Raw genomic sequence first — 19,602 nt, forward strand, 5'->3', positions numbered from 1 at the left:
ATGAAGCGGCCAAGTGAGTGGAGGCGGGTGGGCGGGCTGGGTTGGAGTAAATCCCTGTCTCAGATGGTCACTAAGACTCCCAAGGCGCTCTTTCTCAGCGACCCCGCCTGCAGCGCGTAGGCAGTCTTAGGTACTGTGTTGAACCGAGGGTCGAAGGCCTCGGTCAATATTGCCATTCCTTGGATGCTTTGTGCATTGAACGCTGGCGTCCGAGATTGGAGAATAGGCGAAAGTCTTGTAAGGAAACTGCCAAATTTCAAGTCCAGCTTTTTTTTCTCTTCAGCAGCGTGCCGATCGTACTGTGGGCGAGCTAAGAGCCGCCTTCCAAACCCACTCAATCGTTCATGCTTTGTGTTCGGGGACTTTGGTACGAAATGGTTGAGTCTGGTGTTTTATCGTGCGTCTAATTTCGGAAGAACGTATCGGGGAACTTGACTCACTATTGCTATCTGTTTTGAGAAATTTGTATTATAAATAAACATGTTTATTAACTGCCTCACATAATTCTCGACCGCATAGTGCCATTGCCAAAAAAACTAACCAAACAAACCTTTGGTATTTTTTTTTTCCAGAGTTAAAAAAAGCGAGTAAACGCATGACCTGCCATAAGCGGTTTAAAATCCAAAAAAAGGTGGGTGTTGTGCTTTTGTAAAACTATCAAAAATATTACTAAACTGATTCCTACCCGAACTTTAACCTCCATGGTGTAAGAAACGTTGTACCCCGGTAACCGACAAATGCTCAAGAAATCCAGTCTGTACTCATCTTAGCGAGAATGAGGTTTTCTTTGATTTTGTAAAATGTGGTGCTCAACCCATTAGACCTGGCCGACTGGCAAAGCGTTTTATTCCCCTTCTTTCCCTCCCCCAGTTAGCACGTGGTTCTAACGTCAATCTAGCTCTGGTGGCACCGCGGCCTTAATGACTGTATTCTTTATTACAGTTCCTAGTCCTAGGACAGATTTCTTTCCGTCTTCCCCAATTCATCCTGCTTACATATCCCTGGGTATGAATCAACAATCTACGTCTGCTCTAGCAGTCTTGTGTGCCCTTTATTCCTGAAGATGGATTATCTTGAGAATTTCTCACAAATCCTCCTTTTTCTCTTTATACTTATTGGTCTTATCTTCATCAATTTTTTTTTAATTCTCATGAAGTGTATCATTTCTGGATGTCCCTAAGAGTAGAGCTAACTATGCCTATATTAGGTTGCATTCTACTTGCACCTGACAAGAAATAACTAAAACATGTTCAGCTGAAAATGCACTGGCCCCATTTTCACAGATGAACAAAGCAGAAATAATTTGATGCACATAAATGTACAAAGTCCAGTCTCCCGCCCGTAGGCACACAGCCTCATTCAGTCCATGGGCCTAGAGTCCATTGCTGCTCTCTATGTCTATGGTACCACCTCTGCTGTCACTGCTTCTTCACGCATGGATCCCAAGCCCCTCTCCTGCCCTTTTTGATGGATCTGGGATTGTCTGTTCCTGAAATAAAAGGTAACTACTCCCTCCTTTTAAGGAGCTCTGGTAGCGTCATGGTTATGAATCGGGTCTGCGAACTGCAAGGTCAGCAGTTTGAAACTACCAGCTGTTCCACAGGAGAAATATGAGGCTGTCTACTACTGTAAAGATTTGCAGCCTTGGAAACCCTGTACAGGATCACTATAAGTCAGAACTGACTCCACAGCATATAGCTACCACCACTCCCTCCTTTTAGCTACATATCTTAAACAGTTACAGTTTTGACACAATATTACTAACAATTGAAATAATAAAATCCTATCACCATCATTCCTACCCCCTTTCACCAGACCCATCTGGAAAAGAGGAAAACTACTTAGTGGGGAATTTTCCCTTGACCCCTCAAAGGCCAGCCATGAAAATTTGTAAGTCAGACATTTCATGCCTTATAGCATTAGCCATATATTTTAGTTAGCTCAAGAACTCTAGCCATCCAAGCTAGGTCAAATGAGTACTGCAAGTTTGGGAGATCACATACACGCCCCTGCACTTTTAAACAGTCAGCCTTCCTTCTTATGTCATCTTAAGGTCAACAGGTGCCAATAGAACATAACCCCCAATTCCATTCACAAGTAGATCCAGGTGATCATCAGCAAGCATATTGCTCGCTGGTTCCCTTCAACTTTCAGTCCTAGAAGGTGGTTTTTTTGATGGGTCAACTTTCCTTCACTTTAGGTCTCTGGAACTCAAAATGCCAAACAGTATGCTTTTTTTTTTCTTTCAATCACAAGTCTCCTTTCAACAGTTGGTCTGCTGTCTTTTCAATTTTATTAATCCTTTCAAAGAACTAGCTCCTCCTCCTGTTGATTTCTTTCTAATAGATTTCCTGTTTTCTATCTCATTTATTTCTCCTCTAATCTTTATAATTTCTTCTGTTGACTGTACGTTTACTTTGCTGGTCTGTTTCTAGTTATTGGAGATGTTGTGTTAATTTGTTGATTTTGGATTTTTGTGTGTGTGTGTGTGCATTTATTGCAATAAATTGCCCTCTCAGCACTGCTCTTGCCATATCCCAAAGATTTTGGTATGTTGTGTTTTTGTTCTCATTTGTTTCTAGGAACTTTGTGAATTCGTTTTATTTCTTCTACTCAGTAGCTTTGAAGCAGGATATTATTCAGTTTCCATGTATTTGACTTTTATTTCCTTGATCTTCCTATTGTTGATTTCTAATTTTATAGCATTGTGATCTGAGATGTTTTGTAGTATTTTGATGTCTGTAAATTTATGGAGGCTTGTTTTGTGGCCAAACATGGTGTATTCTGGAGAATGTTCCGTGTGCACTGGAAAGGATTGTGGATTGTGCTGTTGGATTGAAAGCTTTGTACACATCTATGAGGTCAAGTTGGCTGATTGTGCTTAGTTCCTCTGTGTCTTTGTTGAGCTGTGTTCTGATTGTTCTGTCCTTGTCAAAAGAGGAGTATTACAATCACCCACTATTATAGATTTGTCTATTTCTTTTCTTCAACTCTGTTGTTAGGTGCCATCGAGACAGTACTGACCCATAGCGACCTTAGGCACAGCAGAACGAAACACTGCCCTATCCTGGGCCAACCTCACTACCGTTAAGAGTTTACTTTATACATTTTGAAGCTGTTACATTGGGAGCATAAATATTATGGTTTTGTCATCTTGTTCAGTTGACCCTTTAATCATGAAATAATGTTCATCTTCATCTTGATGTTTTTTGCCTTAAAGTTTATTTTATCAGAAATTAGTATTGCCACTCCTGCATGTTTTTTATTGTAATTAGCTTGGTGTATTTTTTCCATCCTTTTAGTCTGTATTTGTCTTTGTAAGGTTTGTCTCTTGAAGACAACATATTGAAGGATGTTGTTTTCTTACCCATTCTGTCACTCTCCACCTCCATGTTACATTCAGTGTAATTAATTACTAGGTGTGAATTAATTGCTGTCATTATGTTGGGTTTTGTTCTGCTGGTTTCTTTGTTCTGCATGGCTTCCTGTGCTGAGTTCATGGTTTTTTGTGTGTGTTCTGTCTTGTCTGTCTCTTCATAATTTTAATGTTGCCATGCTGTTCTTGGATTTTCATTTTCTTGGTTTGTTGTCAAGTATTAACTTTCTTTGAGATTACCCTATATTCAGAGTCCTGGTATGGCACTGTGGGTTATTGCACCAGACTACAAAGCCATTTCAACTGCAAGGTCGGCGGTTTAAGCTCACCAGCTGCTCCTTGGAAACCCTATATTCTATTAACTTTTATTATTAACTTTTTATTTTTTTAAGTCTAACGTCAACTTTTATTTCTCCAAAGAAAGGCAGTCAAAACAGTATAAAACACATTGAAAGGATATCATTGAAGTGAGCTTCAAGTGGCGGGTGGCTTTCTGCAAAGGCTGTGAGTCTAAACGGGGAGAAGGAAGGTCATCTTGTTCCTGGGCTGGCCGGCTCCTAAGAGGTCAGCAGGCACGATGCCAACTCCAGCCCAGTGCCATCTAAAGCTGGGTCCAGCTAGTTCCAAACCCACATAGGAGCAAGGTGTGTCATGGGGGTGTGGCAGTGAGGGGCTGTGTTGGGGCTGCTTGGAAGAGGTGGAGCGCAAACTCCGTGGCGCATTCAGCCACAGCTCAGTGACAGATGCACACAGGTTTCACATGGATGTTCCGGCTTTAGCTTCATCTGCAACAACTAGCTTATATTCCAAAGAGGGCTGACCTTGGGTTTGAGAAGCCATTCTGGTCAAATCAGCTTCTTGCAACTGTTGGGCCCACCCCTCACATACCAGACCTGTTCTTGCTGGCTTCCCTCCTCAGACTAGTGCCAAAGCTGTGGTGAGAGTAGCAGTCAACCACCACACAGACTGCAGGGGTTTGTTTGCTCATTGAATCAACTTGAGCGCCATGTTTTATATGAGTTGAGCTTCTCTTTTTACAACTTTTTTTGCTTTTAATATGTGTGTTTGGCCACAGATAGCTATCTTTTCTATCCAGTATGACAGAAGCTTCAGGTAACTCCAGTAGCTGCTCCTTTTAGCTGAAACGTTTTGTCCCACTCCCCTTCATTCTTTCTCCTACAAACCCTCACAATTTCTCAGGTTTGGAGTCATTGCAATGAGTCCTGACAACAGTGCCAAATGCTTAAACCAAGTAGAGGCTGTGAATCAGGAACAGAAAATCTCATCTTTCTCCTGGTGGAGTCTGTGGGGTTTGAACTGCTAATCTTATGGTTAGTTTATCCTACAGTACTTATCCTGCAGAGCAACCCTGGCTCAAAAAAAGGGAGGGAAAGTACAGGCTGGTGGCTTTTTGTCTGTACCACTTAAAAGGAGTCCTGGTGTGGTGCTGCAAGTTCGGCGGTTCAAGCTCACCAGCTGCTCCAAGGAAACCTGATATAGGGTTGCTATGAGTCAGAACCAACTCAAAGGCACTTAACAGCACACTTCAAACACACATCCCTATTTTTATACATAAATTTTAAATGTTCTAAGGATACCTGGTGGTGCATCATTTGAGCACTTGAAAAGTGAATAGCTTTAATCCTCCAGTCTGGTCCTCCCCAGCAGAAAAATATGATAGTCTGCTTTCATAAACAGCCTTGAAAGCCCTGTGGTTTCTACACTGCTATATTAGGGTCACTACGAGTCAGTATGTACTTGACAGAAGTGGGTTTGGTTTCAATAGGAGTCCTGGTTTGCACAGTAGGATAAAGATTGGAGCACAATGTCAGCGGTTTGAACTCAGCAGCCACTCCTTGGAAATCCTATAGGGTTACTTTGAGTTGGAGTCGATCAATGACACTTAGCCACATGATTTCAGTGAACGCTGTTTATCAAGGTCATCTTACAAATGTCACTGAACTGTAGCTATTTTGGTCTCAAACTATAGCTATATTTGATGTTTCAATTGTTAAGTACCATCAAGTTAGTTCCGAGCCATAGCGACCCTGTATAGGGTTTCCGAGGAGCTTCTGGTGTTTGAGTAGAGATGTATTTTTGTAAACTCAGATAATGTTCTTATAATAGGTACGAGAACACCATCGAAAATTGAGGAAGGAAGCCAGAAAACGGGGTCACAAGAAGTCTAGAAAAGATCCAGGAGTTCCAAACAGTGCTCCCTTTAAGGAGGCTCTTCTTCGGGAAGCTGAGCTGCGAAAACAGCGGGTGAGATGTTTACTGGAGCTCTGAATAAGCATAGTGTGTGGGGGTTTTTTGTTTTTGTTTTTTTCAAAGTAAGGTCACCAAACCAAGTCCCTTTTTCTCACTGTTTTCTTTTACGGATTGCACATAGCTAGAAGAACTAAAGCAGCAGCAAAAACTTGACAGACAAAAGGAACAGGAAGCAAAAAGAAAACTGGGAACTAACCCTGCTGTCGAATCATCTAATGGAACTCCTGTGAACGAGGTATGATTGGGTCTCCTTACAGATGAGAAATAGAATATTGATGTAGAAGTTAAATTGCATAGTAGAGTAGAGGCTGCTGTTCCTCTTAGTGAGGAAAAATTGAATTTTGGCTTACCTACTTAAAATACTAAATGTACTGTCTGTTAGCCATAAGAAATACAAACAGGTTTACTAATTTATGCCCTTTCTCCCTTGTTTTTGTCATCAAGGAACTTGGACAAGATAAAACAAAGAACACCACCAAGTCAAGTAAACAGAATCCAAAAAAGTTATATTGTCAGGAACTTAAAAAGGTATATTAAGTCTAGGTTAGTGTCTTTAAAAATTATAAGAGTTTTAAAAGACTAGTAATCCTCTTTCCTAACCCTGACATCAAATGGAAGTAGAATTCACTTGACTAGAAGAATCCTTAAGGTTGACTTACCCTATTTAGTACCTTATTTCTTTGGTTTTTAAATACTTTTTTGTGGTTGTTCACAGGGAACAGTTGTTTACTATAGATAGCATCATTTATAAAAATGGCACTTTGTGTTAAAATAATACACAAGTGTAAGTTGTATGAAAAGAAGGATCTTTAAGTGCTTTGTTGAAACCAAAGTAAAGGAAGTCAGGTGAAGTCAAAAGTGTCCTCTTAGTTGTAGTTGCTGTCTTGAACTCGTACCCCTCTTATCTCCCTTTTGGATAAGACCTTTTGGGCCTATAAAAGTACGTAATACACTATGAGAGAATTAGAAGTTCAGAAAGGAGCAAGCCTATGTATTTTATTGTGTGAGAAGTGATGATGTACAAATACTCTTCATACCAAAGTGAAGACATGAGATCCAACTCTGAGCTCACATGTTTCAAAGTAAATAATGCCAACACGTATCTGTTGGAGGGACGGGGATGGTTTCTGAGTAAGGAATGTAATGTGGTTCTGATTTTTACTCCCTGAACAGGTGATTGAGGCCTCAGATGTTGTGCTAGAGGTATTAGATGCCAGAGATCCTCTTGGTTGCAGGTGTCCCCAGGTAGAAGAGGCCATTGTCCAGGCTGGACATAAAAAGCTGATACTTGTGTTAAATAAATCAGGTATGCAAAGGGGTGGGGTGCAATTTGTCTTGCATGTGCACTGATGTGAGGAATGAGGAAAACCATCTCAACAGTCTGACTGTCACTGAAGACTGATAAGATCCAACTCTGACCTCAAAAGCCAGTGCTGGGCAGTGGGAAGAGAGTGTTTACTACAAGTGATTCATCTGGTTTCTACTGACTGTTCTTTTGAGAGTTACTACTTACCACCTTTTCTTTAAGATTGTAAGCTTTTTGACCAAGCCTACTTTGCAGTACATTAAATGGCAAACTAGAGTAGAATAATATAGTTCATCCAATTTTGTAAATTCATCTCAACAAAATGTCCAAATTAGAGAATGTCTTTTTTCCTGATTCTTACCAGATCTTGTGCCAAAGGAGAATTTGGAGAGCTGGCTAAATTATTTGGAGAAAGAATTGCCAACAGTGGTGTTCAAAGCCTCAACCCATTTAAAAGACAAAGGAAAACTAATCAAGGTATGTACCCTTTACTATTAGTGGTGAGAAGAGTGGTTCCTTCAGATTTCTGAAATGTGCGTGAACAAAATTCTAATTTTTAAAAAGAGAAATTACAAGATCCAACTCTGATTTTACCCAGAAGTAAGGCAGTAGAGTGTGATTAAGAGCCAGACTTTCAGAAATAGTAAAATTAACTATTTGGAATTTGGACATGTGTAGATGAAGAAAGCTGCTCAATTCAAAAGTACAGTCTGCTTTGGGAAAAAAGGTCTTATGAAGCTTCTTCGAGGATTTCAGGAGACTTCTGGCAAAGCCATTTGCGTTGGAGTTATTGGTAGGTTTATTTCCATTCATATTTTACTAAGATACTTAACCAAGAATTTTCTCACATTAACAGTGTGCAGGATTGTTGGACTCAAACACTAACTTCTTTCCCCCTTCATCAAGAATACACACAAAATTTCAAGGGGATCAAAATGGAAATAATTGTTGCCTGATTCATTTTTTTGTTGTGACTGGACATTGTAGGAATGTGTCTTATTTAATTAATAGTCTAATCCTGCCCTTTTGTTATTTGAGTAAGCCATGATGAAGTTAACGTGGTCTTAGTGTTAAAGTGAAGACGCTCAGATCCAACTCTGATCTTGCTCTATAAACATTAAGCGTAAAATAGCTAGCAGAAATTTTTTATAGTTACAGACCTGTAAAAACCTTGTGTGTCTGAATTTTCCATCTGTAGGTTTCCCAAATGTGGGTAAAAGCAGCATTATTAATAGCTTAAAACAAGAACAAATATGCAGTGTTGGTGTATCCATGGGGCTTACAAGGTAAGTTCAGCTGCTCAGCATGCAGGCATACTTTATGTTGACTATCTTGAGGTGGATTTTTCTTTTTAGAGCTGCTAGTGAATGGTTGGAAGCAGGTTAGGCCTGAGCTATACTTGGGAGAAAACAGGTTAGAGTGGGATGGCTGCCCATAATCTAGTAAGAAAGACAGATAAGCAATAGATTCAGAGACAGGAATACTGTCTCAGAGAAAGTAAAATATTTGAGAAATGAATAGACATCTGCCAGGTGGGAGAGGGGAAAATATTTATGGCAGAAGGGAGTGTTTCTTTACAAAGAGATGGCCCATTGGATTTCAGACAAACATGAAGCAAATGATGAAAAACCGGATCTGACTGACTTGTGTTGAGTTTGTTCAATCCAACCCTGAGCTTCATGTTCTGCTTTTTGCTCTCTAAATAAACCCAGTGTCCCCTTTGAATACCATCTCTTTTCTTCTAGGAACATGCAGGTTGTTCCCCTGGACAAACGGATAACAATCATAGACAGTCCCAGCTTCATTGTGTCTCCACTTAATTCGGCCAGTGCACTGGCTATGAGAAGTCCAGCAAGTATTGAGGTAGTAAAACCAATGGAGGCTGCAAGTGCCATCCTGTCCCAGGCTGATGCTCGACAGGTAAAGGAACCCTGAACCCTTTTTTCTCAGGGGAGGGGTGGGATCTGGGTTCTAGATGGAGTCCTATTAAGTCCCATCGAGTCAGTTCCGACCCATAGCGACCCTCTATAGGGTTTCCAGTACCTCCCAAGTTCTAGATTGTGGCCATTGAGTCAGTTCTGACCCATAGCGATCCAGTATAGGGTTTCTGAGGAGCAGCTGGTGAGCTTGAACTGCCAGCTGCTCCTCAGAAACAAAGTTCTAAATATGCTTAAGTTAAATTGTAAACAGCAAAAATTTAAGGTCATTGCCATTTAATTGTGGTCACTTTTTTGTGCAACCCTCACCATAGGCAACTTTCTAACATTTTTTCACTTCAGTAAAGAATTCCTTTGCCGCCCTCATCTTTGATATTAACTAGTCTCCTTTCTCTGCCTACAGATTGGTTTATCTTAAATAGATCACGTGATCTATTTAATCATAAACTTAAAAGAATTCTTTTGTGACTGACATCTTTCAGTTAGTGCTTTCAAAGTTCATCCATGTTGTAGCATGCAGGACAGGTTTCAAAACTTTGATGGAAAAATGTCGTATTTCATTCAATATTTCCACAAACTTTAAAGCTTCCTCATACCAGTACATTTTATTCCTTCATTGTATGGCCAAATAACCCATTTGTAATTTATCAGTTGATGGGCATTTGGGTTGATGAACAATATTGCTGTGAAAGTTCATATATAGGTTTTTGCATGGGTCTTAGATTTTTATGTATTTTACGGATCTGTCATACTTTGAAAGGATGTACCATTTTACATTTCTACAAGGTGTATTACAGTTCTAAAAGTATCTATGTCAGCACTAGTTATTATAATGTAGCCATCTTGGTAGGTAAGTGTTGTAGAATCACACTGTTTTGATTTGAAGTGTTGAGCATCTTTCCTTGTGCTGTAAGCCATCAGTGTTATCTTTGAAGAATGTTCTATTCTTTTTTAAGCTGTATATTGTAGATATGGAAGTCCTGGTATGGCACTGTGGTGTTAATGCCTTGAACTGCAACCCTATATAGGGTCGTTATGTGTTGGAGCTGACTCAACAGCACTTAACGACAACATTCTAGGTGCAAACCCATTATCAGATAAGCTTTCAAACATTTGTTCCTGACTTGCCATTTCACTTTGATGTGTTCTCTGAAGTTTAGATTTTCATTTTGATGAGTCCAAGTTACCTTTTTCCTTTTGTCACTTGTGCTTTTTTGGTGTCTTTAAGGAATCAGTTAATGCAGGTCATTAAGATTTTGCTTATATATTCTTCGAAGAGCTAGCAGCTGTAGCACTTACATTTTAGGTGAATGAACCATTTTGAGGTGATTTTGTGTATGGTATGAGCTAGGTGCCAACTTCATTATTTAGCATGTGATCCAAGATTGACCCCAAAACCATTTGTTGAAAATATGATGCTGTAGGACATGGACTAGATCATGAACCACAAGGTCCGTGGTTCAAACCTACCAGCTGCTCCTCAGAAGTCCTATACAGAGAGTCAGAGTTGTGATAGACTTGATGGCACTTAACTACTTGAATTATCTTAGCACCCTAATTAAAATTTGTCACTTACCTAGTTATTTTGCTTATTAATGGACATACCTCTGGCAGTAACAAATGCCAAGGTACAAGGCACAAAATGGTCAAAGGTTGTATGTCAATTTGGCTGAGCCATGATTCGCAGTGGTTTAAGTGTCATCCATTCAGTTCTGACTCATAGCAACCCTGTATAGGGTTTCCAAGGAGCATTTGATGGGTTTGAACTGCCGATCTTGTGGTTAGCATTCTATTGTTTATCTTACAGGGCAGCCTCCATTTTCACATGCTAATCTATTTAAGTGGAACGGTCTGTGTTTTTTGTTTGTGGTGGTGTTACGTTTTGCTTTTACATTCATGCTGTATCTGATCATGACAGTTCGTTCCTGGTGATGTCTTTTTTAGGTAGTATTGAAATACACCGTCCCAGACTATAAAAACCCTCTGGAATTTTTTACTTTGCTTGCTCAGAGAAGAGGACTACATCAAAAAGGTGGAAGCCCAAATATGGAAGCTGCTGCCAGACTGCTGTGGTCTGAGTGGACAGGGTAAGGCTTCTTTAGTGTTTTGATTCTCATATTTAATTATAGGAACTGTTGTGACAAATCTTGTCTTTCATACTAGTGCCACCCTAGGCTACTATTGCCAGCCTCCCATATCCTGGACTTGCTCTTCACATTTTAATGAGAGTACAATGGCAGCTATGAAATTGGGCTTTAATATGGAGGAACTGGATAAGAACAATGCACACAGTATACAAGGTGAGCAAACATTGTATTTCAGTATTGTCCCCATTGGAGCAATAAAGGTTTCATCTGTTTACTTGGTTGTGTTCCTTTCTTAGTCATCAGGGGCTCCCGTTTAGCTAGTAGCATCCTTTTCCAATCTTCTGGTCTCACAAACGGAATCATAGACGAAAATGACATACCTGAGAAGTTGTCAAAACAGAAAGAGCAGCAGGAAGAGGACAGTGACAGTGACCAGGAAAGTCTTGATGGTGAAGAAGCTGATGTAAGTATGTGCTGCATGATTTGTTTAAAGCTGTAGTGAGTTTCCTAACATTGTACTGTATAAAGTGGTTGGAAGGAGTTAAATATGGAAAATTAAATACCTTTTAGTAGACTAGAGAAGCTCTGTATATCAGATCCCTTGGTCTGTAATTTGAACACTTTCCAGAATTTTTTCCTATTGAGTTTACTTGATTTAATGAGAGTCAAGGATTATTAATTTTAACCCAGCAACGTTTGTCTTTCAGGAAAACAGCACATTCAGTTCTGCAGAAGAGAAGGGGGAGGCACTCCCTGAGGCGTTCCAAGCAGGTAATTTGGATAGATGATTATTTTAATTAAGCAGTATTGCATAGAATCAGTTTTACTTTAAAAACCAAAGAAAACCTCTCACTTACTTTTCTCTAATACAGGTGAATTTGGCAATCAAGAAGCAAGATCTTTATTCTTAGATAAAATAACTGAAGATGACGATGCTTATGACTTCAGTGCAGACTATGTATAGCATAGTCTTGACCTCAAGAAGAGGCTTTTCTTAGCAAACATCCCAGTTTGTTAAAGTATGCTGTGAGCTGTGTATATTTTGTGAATATGTATCATTATAGTCATTAAATAGAATTGCAGTTTAGAAGGTGTCTGAATTCTGTAAGACCATGATTCATCTGCAGGTAGATGTACTTGTCACTTTCTTTACAGATCAGGCCACAAGTTACAAAATCACAACCAAAAAACAGTTTTAATGTACTAGATGAATCAGTCCATTTATCTCTATTCACCATTGGCAGTAAGAAAATACTTGATAAGGCAGAAGGAGACAGACTACACCAGACTTGTATAGTGTAATTTGTTGCCTTTACCCAGCTGGACTGTCCTTTTCTCTCCATGGGTTACTGGGTCACTACAAATAGGCACTGAAGTCTGGCAGCTGTGTTCCTTCCCACACATACTATCTTCCAGGATATCCTGAGAATTGCTTTATACTTGGAAATTCTATTTTAATTCACGTTTGAGATTTCCACATGTCTTCGGATTAGGCTGAATTTGCCTGTTGGATCTGGAATATACCATTTTTCCCAAACTTCAATATATGATGCAGTTCTCCCCCATGGCTTAAAGTGCCCATTCCAATGGAGTAACTTCGCAGCCTTTACAAACTGAGGTGAATACCGTTTTCCAGCACTGGACCCTTACATTGAGGAAAAAAAAATGATTATACCAGATATATACAACAAAGACACGCTGTACCAGATGTTACAGAAATGATGGATATATCCCATCCCTGAAAGGAATCCTTTAGACAACCTTTAATCTACTTACCAAGGTGGCGGACATTCCACATAGGATCAATAGTGGAATGCTGTTGATAAAATACTATTAGCAGAGGAGGAGTTGTGATGCTGCCAGCCAGGGTTCTGCTGTATAGTCCCTCTCTTGATGGGATAGACAACAATGTATGCTATTAGTCAAGTCTGACAAAGCTCTTACAGGTGAAAGATTTTTAACCCCTTATTGTACTTACTCTTCATTGAGTTTCATCCATTTTTCTAGCTGGTTTGTTATATTCTGTCGTTTCCATTCTGTCAGATTTGCAACAAAAACTCCAGGATTAAACGAACAGGTATTAGCTTTCATGGAAAGCTTACGAATTCTTTCCTTTTTATAGTCAAGGTATCCAATGTAATTGTACTAAAAGCATAAATGATAAATAGAACAGACTTGTAGAGATGAGGAAAAAAATTACTTGTTAATACTCTCTCTGATATGGGATTATGAATAGAGGCCTCTACATAAAGCTATTAAGGAGCTCTGGTAGCATAGTGGTTACGAATCGGGCTGTGAACCGCAAGGTCAGCAGTTCAAAACTACCAGCTGTTTAGTGGGAGAAAGATGAGGTTTTCTCCTCCCGTAAAGATATACAGCCTCGGAAACCCTGTACAGGGTCGCTATGAGTCGGAACCCACTCCACGGTACATAACCACCACCACCACATAAAGCTATTAAAAGGGACATTGGGGAAATTATAAAAGAAACCTAGATCCCAGTATCTTAAACCAAGTATGTGCTCAAGGAAGAGTAATGTGAAGTCCATGAACCAAGGGAAAGAAAGCTTTCATTTTGGGGAGTAAGGTTATTTGTTATTTGTGCAAGGGGTATGACGAAGTCATTTACCTGGTTTCCTGCTCCACGGACAACAACTTTGGTAGAGGTTGAATCACAATCTTCTGAAAATGCAGCTGCATGTCCTGATTTTAGTGGTGTGTTGTAAAGGGCAAGGATGTCTCCTGAAATAGGTAAGATTCCAGTTGCCAAAAAATCAATTGTTTCTCCCACGTCTTCCTACAGAGCCCTTTTGTAGAACACCATGAAACTAAAACCACCACTGCAGCTTATGCTCTGGACTGACGGTAGCATTCTTTGGTACCTTGCACAATTACATCATCATCCATATATATGGCTTTCTTCTCACTGGGAACCAGAATTGGCAAGTAGAACCTTGCGAAGATTAACTGTAAACAAGGAGATAGGCATTGGATAGCATAAGTGGCTTTTGTTTACATGGAAGCTTCCAGAGTGTTCTCAGAACTCATGCAGGAGAAGATGGCCAGAGGACTGCTAATTAGACTCAACCAGGCTTAGTGACCAGGCAATAACTTGTACTGTACACAGTTTCTCGGACGTTCTGCTCATACCCTAGTAACTCCCACATACAAACAAAGATGCATAGAACTCACTGGTTTTATAGATTGCCCCTGGACAGGATCCTGCTTTATTTTCCCTTCCAAAAGTTTAGTGTCAAAATTCACAATTTTGTACCTGATGTTTTTCAGTGAACCACTGTTGAGCCAAGACCTGATAAAGAAATGGGCACAGTTCAGTTTTACACAATGTCCCAAAATCACAGCCTTATCTTTGTGCCTTTCAATGATAGTAGAAAAAGAAACCCTAGTGTCCAAAGAGAACTTGGAGCCACTGTCTTTGAACCCCCGTCAGTTTTGGTTTTCTCACTTGAAATTGAGGTATTTCTGCTAAAGTCTGGGCTAAGGTATTAAATGCTGTTCACAAAACACTGAAACACCACTGTAGAAAACGAAAACTTCAGAGCATCCCATCACATCACTCTCATGAACCATGGGTCTCCAATTGGAACAGTAACTTCTTAATTCACTGTGACTGCCTATAGACAAGCCACTGTTCACTAAGTTCCACAAACTGAAAGTACCTAAATAAATGAGCCATAATACTTTGCTAATCCTCTTAACACACTTTTCACTTTAGGGCACAAAATAGAAGATGGATAAAAACAACTTTGTAGTGACAAAAGTTGACTTACATTCTGAAACAAGCCCCTTTTATTGTCTCTACTATTGTGGGGACATGTTTATGACAGAATCACAAGACAAAACATATTCATATATGTGGTGGTGTATAGAAAAAACAATTCGTAGATTGGCATGTAGACTACACCACACTATCTCCTAGAAGCAGAATCATAAGGTAAGTCAAGCTTACCTAAGATGGTCCACTGTATGGTTGAGTGTAACGATGTAAAAAATCACACTGGAGTGAGTGTTGTGCTGAATGCTGTTGATGGCTGCAATGGTACCACCAAGCCTGTCTTCAGATGCAGCAATGACCACAGGAATTTCCTCATGCCTCTTGTCTACTGCAAGTTGGGGAGCATTTGGGATAAAGTCTATGGGCTGAAGCCCCACAATTCCTGAATCTGAGGAACATACATAAGGACAGCAGTGAAACAAAGGTAACTTGCTAAGCTTTTGAAAAGAGGTACAGATTTAGTTCAACTTCTCCCTTTAGGACACGAGTCACATTCTAGAAATTATTTGTTTTCCTATATACAGAAATTATGTTTTCCTAAAACTTTTGGAAAAGCAAAGGGAAAGACAGTTTAAAAATATAGTGATGCCACTCTGATACATTTTGTCACATTTTAACTGGATAAAACCTGTGTTTTTCACATCACAAATCACATCCCCTATGTAGCCCTTATCTATACAGGGTTGCTATGGGTTGGAATTGACTCGATGGTACTTAAGTAAGCCTGGTGTGGATATCACTGTAAGATAAGCACCGGACTGCAGACTACAAGGTTGGAGATTCAAACCCATTAGCTACTCCTCAGAAACCTTGTACAGGGTTGCTAGGAGTTGGAATCAACTCGATGGCACTAACAAGAAGACATAAAAAAGTAGTGAGTCATAATCAGAATTTGACAAGTTCCTGGATTCAAACATAATATCCGTGTGCATAAACACTGCAAGTTCAAGTATTGTTCCTTGAACCTTTCTTTAGGCCTTTTATACATTAAATCCACTTTTCTCATTTATTTAGCTGTTATTGCCTGGATATTATAGATACTGGGACTATATTAAGTGCTATCAAGTCAGTTCCAACTCAATAGTGACCCTCTAGGGCAAGACATGGAGTTCTCCAAGGAATGCAGGGCCAACTGATGCTGAAAAGGAGGCAGAGCAGACCAAACAGCCTTCCCCTTGAGCTGTCACCGAATTTGGATGTATAGCCACTTAAAGGGTGAAACAATAAATTTGGGGATGTTAAATTGTTATAGCACCACTAGATAATGAAGAATATTCATATATTTATACAATAATTGCTTCGGAGTTTAGCTGTTCAGAAGGCTCAATCTAAGAACAATTAAAAAGGCTGGACTTAGAATAACCCTATCTACTATTTACTGAGTCAATCTGAAGAAGTGAAGCCCAGAAACCCATTGACGAGAATGACATTCCTGATAATTAGCATTTATTGAGCACCCCTGGATGGTGCAAACAGTTAACATATACAACTGCTAATGGAAAGGTTGCAGGTTAGAATCTACTCACAGGTAACTTGGAAGAAAAGCCTGGTGATCTAACAAAGTAATATAAACCACAGAGGTGTCACCCTTAGCCTTAATTTCCTATAGATTTCCATAGAGAAAAAGATGTGATCAATCTATGAAAATCTTTTCAATGTAATCTTTGGTCTCTAGTCAAGAGAAAAATGAGTCTTAATATAAATTGGGATTACAGCCATAATAAAACCCCTACCATCATAGGAGGTAGAGAGACAACAAACAACATACAAGTATATGTGTGTGCTATATAGTAGTAGGCATTTCTTTTGATTGTAACATCGCAATCAAAAAAATTTTTAAATCTCTAAATACCTGTGGAAACTATTACATAAAATTAATTACTAAGACCTTCTATATATATGGTACACGATAGCATGCTATGCCATAATCTTACAGAAAAACATATTTGTACTTTTCAAAACTACCAGCTGTTCCATAGAGAAAGATGAGGCCTTCTGCTCCCGATCGCCTCCAAAACCCTGGACAGGGTTTACTATGAGTTGGAATAGACTCCACAGCTAAAACCACCACCACCATCTCAACTAAACAGAAAAATATGGGGGAGGGAGGGAGAACCCCCAAAGACTAGAAAGGACTAAACCAAAATCTGAGTAACAGTTATCCCTAGGTAATGAAATCATTCCTAATAGTTACTGAGTACCCCCTATGTACCAGCCACAATTTTTCAACATTAGATGTTATGTGCCGTGGAGTTGATTCCAACTCAGCGACCCTGTTTTATTTAACTAGAGTCCCATTAATGTGGTTCCATAAATTAAAGTAACAGGTAAAGGCTCTAGTGAACGGAACAGGCATCAAGCACCACCATGCTCACCTGCCCCTACTATGTATATACACTATGTATATAAAGTCCTGTGAGGAAGGCAGTCCCCTATGGAGAGGGCAGCCCATTGAGTCTCTTCAATGGACTCTGAATTGGGAAGGAGTTTCCTGTCAGATCCAACTCCCAGCAAGTGACTGCACAACACGGAGAAGAAAAATGGGGGTAGGAGTGGGTACACGCTGCAAGAGCATAATAAATCCCCACCGTACTTTTCTCAGTCTTCAACTATGTTTTAAGGTTGAGAAGAAAACTTTATTTTCCTTTACTGTGATATAATTTAGTATGTGGGACACACAGATCTCTATGTCCTCAACAGATGCCAAGGACTTACTTAGTAAGGGTTCCCATACCTGAAACCTCGTTCCTTAGCACACTGCTCAGTCCTAGGAAGTTATGGTGCAAAACCAGTAAGAAGAGAGCAACAGCCAGGATCAGGATGATGATGTTCACTGAGACAGAGGAGGAGAGCCTGCATTACATCATTATATCGCTTTAGCTATCTTTTTGTCATGAAAATCATCTCTTACTTTTGACCAGTTATTGAAAAAAAAACAAACATACCTTTGCGAAAAGACATCTTTCTTTTCTGTCTTACATGAACATTAGTTGTCAACTCTACAAAACAAAACAAAAAGCTCCCAATGTTAGTAAACACATGAGGTTGGATATCAAAATACTTAAACATTTTCACTCAGGTAGAAAGAATAAGGCTATCATGTATTTTCTGCCCTAAACCCATTTTTAATTAAGCTTCCAAAATCTGAATTTGGGATCAGAATTCACAACTTTTGGCAGTGTTTATGATAACAGAATACTTCCAAGTAACTTGAAGCTATACATAGCCTTAAGTGCTACTGAGTCAATTCCAAGTGGCCAGTGGGTTTGAAATGCTGACCTTGTGGTTCACAGTCCAGTAGTGATCGGGCAGTGTCACACCGAGTATATACATAGCCTTTGTGCCCTTTATAAAAACTAGTATATCATTCATTTTATACCATGCAAGGAAATGCAAAAGTAAACCTACCAATGACAGAACCTGAGTTTTTTGTTTTTTTACTATGCATATTAATAAATACTCTTTATTTTTAATTTTGCACGTTGCGCTTTAACATTATATCCAAACGTTTCCTAAATTAATGTCTACTTTGTAAAACGAATTTTCAGTTCATTGTCATTTCTGCACAGAAGTATAAGTACAACATTGTTTTTTGCCACTAGGTTGCTTTAGTAAATTTCACAGGAAGAGAAACATTAATGAAAAAAGATGGCTTAAATCATATGGCAGCAATCCCAATCCAGATTCCAACAACATCCTTCAAAGAGATGGAAAAAACAAATACAAACTTTATATGGAAAGGAAAGAGACCCAGGATAAGCAAAGCACTGCTTAAGAAAAAGAAAAAGATTAGAGGCCTCTCACTCCATGACTTCAAAATTTACTACACAGCTACAGTGGTCAAAACAGCTTGGTACTGGTACAATGAAAGATACATAGATCAATGGAACAGAATCGAGAATCCAGAAATTAACCTATCTATATACAGCCAATTGATTTTTGACAAAACTCCTAAATATATCACATGGGGAGGAGATAGTCTCTTTAACAAATGGTGCTGGCAGAACAGGAAAGCAATATGTAAAAGGTTGAAACAAGACCTTCACCTCAAACCTTATACAAAAACCAATTCAACATAGATTAAAGGCCTAAATGTCAATCCAGAATTATGAAGCCCATCAATGAAAAAACAGGGACAAATGTGAGGAAACTAATTCAGGGGATACACAGACTATAAAACATTTTGAAAACTACACAAACAAAAAGTAGACAAAATAGATGAGTGGCACATACTAAAAATTAAAAACTTATGTGCATCAAAAGACTTCACCAGAAGAGTAAAAAGGGAACCCAAGGAATGGGAAAAATCTTTTGCAATGACACATCAGACAAGGGACATATTTCTAAAATATATATATACAAAACTACAACACCTCTACAAGTAAAAGACAAATAACCCAATTAAAAAATGGGTGCAGGGTATGAACAGACACTTCACCAAGGAGGAGATCCAGGAAGCCAACAAATATATGAAGAAATGTTCACGACCACTAGCCATTAGAGAGATGCAAATCAAAATAACAATGATATACGAGCCATAACACAAGTAGATATATGCACACCAATGTTCACAGCAGCACTATTTACAATCGCAAAAAGATGGAGACAACCAAAGTGCCCATCAACTGAAAAATGGATAAACAAGCTGTGGTACATACACACAATGGAATATCATGCTACCATGAAGAATAACAAGCAGGCTGCAAGCCATCGCATAACATGGATGAACCTTGAAGACATTATGTTGAGTGAAATTAGTCAGTCACAAAAGGAGAAATACTGCATAGGACTACTGTAAAAAACTAAGAAAAAGAACCCATACTAAAAGGG

General features: G+C 39.2%; 2 protein-coding genes across 2 annotated transcripts; one reads left to right on the forward strand and one right to left on the reverse strand.

The window, feature by feature from the left end:
- Positions 1-11,941, forward strand: GNL3 (guanine nucleotide binding protein-like 3 (nucleolar)). The gene is made up of 15 exons (XM_006876030.1): positions 1-13; positions 573-631; positions 5,504-5,641; positions 5,769-5,882; positions 6,092-6,175; positions 6,821-6,953; positions 7,318-7,430; positions 7,632-7,746; positions 8,152-8,239; positions 8,699-8,873; positions 10,835-10,977; positions 11,054-11,190; positions 11,274-11,440; positions 11,685-11,748; positions 11,850-11,941. The coding sequence occupies exons 1-15, from the start codon at positions 1-3 to the stop codon at positions 11,939-11,941; spliced, it is 1,635 nt and encodes a 544-aa protein (XP_006876092.1).
- Positions 11,942-12,260: 319 nt separating this feature from the next.
- GLT8D1 (glycosyltransferase 8 domain containing 1) lies at positions 12,261-17,764 on the reverse strand. The gene is made up of 9 exons (XM_006876031.1): positions 17,718-17,764; positions 17,507-17,605; positions 14,947-15,160; positions 14,169-14,286; positions 13,859-13,943; positions 13,606-13,718; positions 12,956-13,122; positions 12,754-12,866; positions 12,261-12,622 (listed from the first exon to the last, which is right to left on the reverse strand). The coding sequence occupies exons 1-9, from the start codon at positions 17,731-17,733 to the stop codon at positions 12,432-12,434; spliced, it is 1,116 nt and encodes a 371-aa protein (XP_006876093.1). The 5' UTR covers positions 17,734-17,764; the 3' UTR covers positions 12,261-12,431.
- Positions 17,765-19,602: the final 1,838 nt, after the last annotated feature.

The sequence above is a fragment of the Chrysochloris asiatica genome, unplaced genomic scaffold (genome assembly GCF_000296735.1).
Source record: "Chrysochloris asiatica unplaced genomic scaffold, ChrAsi1.0 scaffold00350, whole genome shotgun sequence".
NCBI classification, from domain to species: Eukaryota; Metazoa; Chordata; class Mammalia; order Afrosoricida; family Chrysochloridae; genus Chrysochloris; species Chrysochloris asiatica.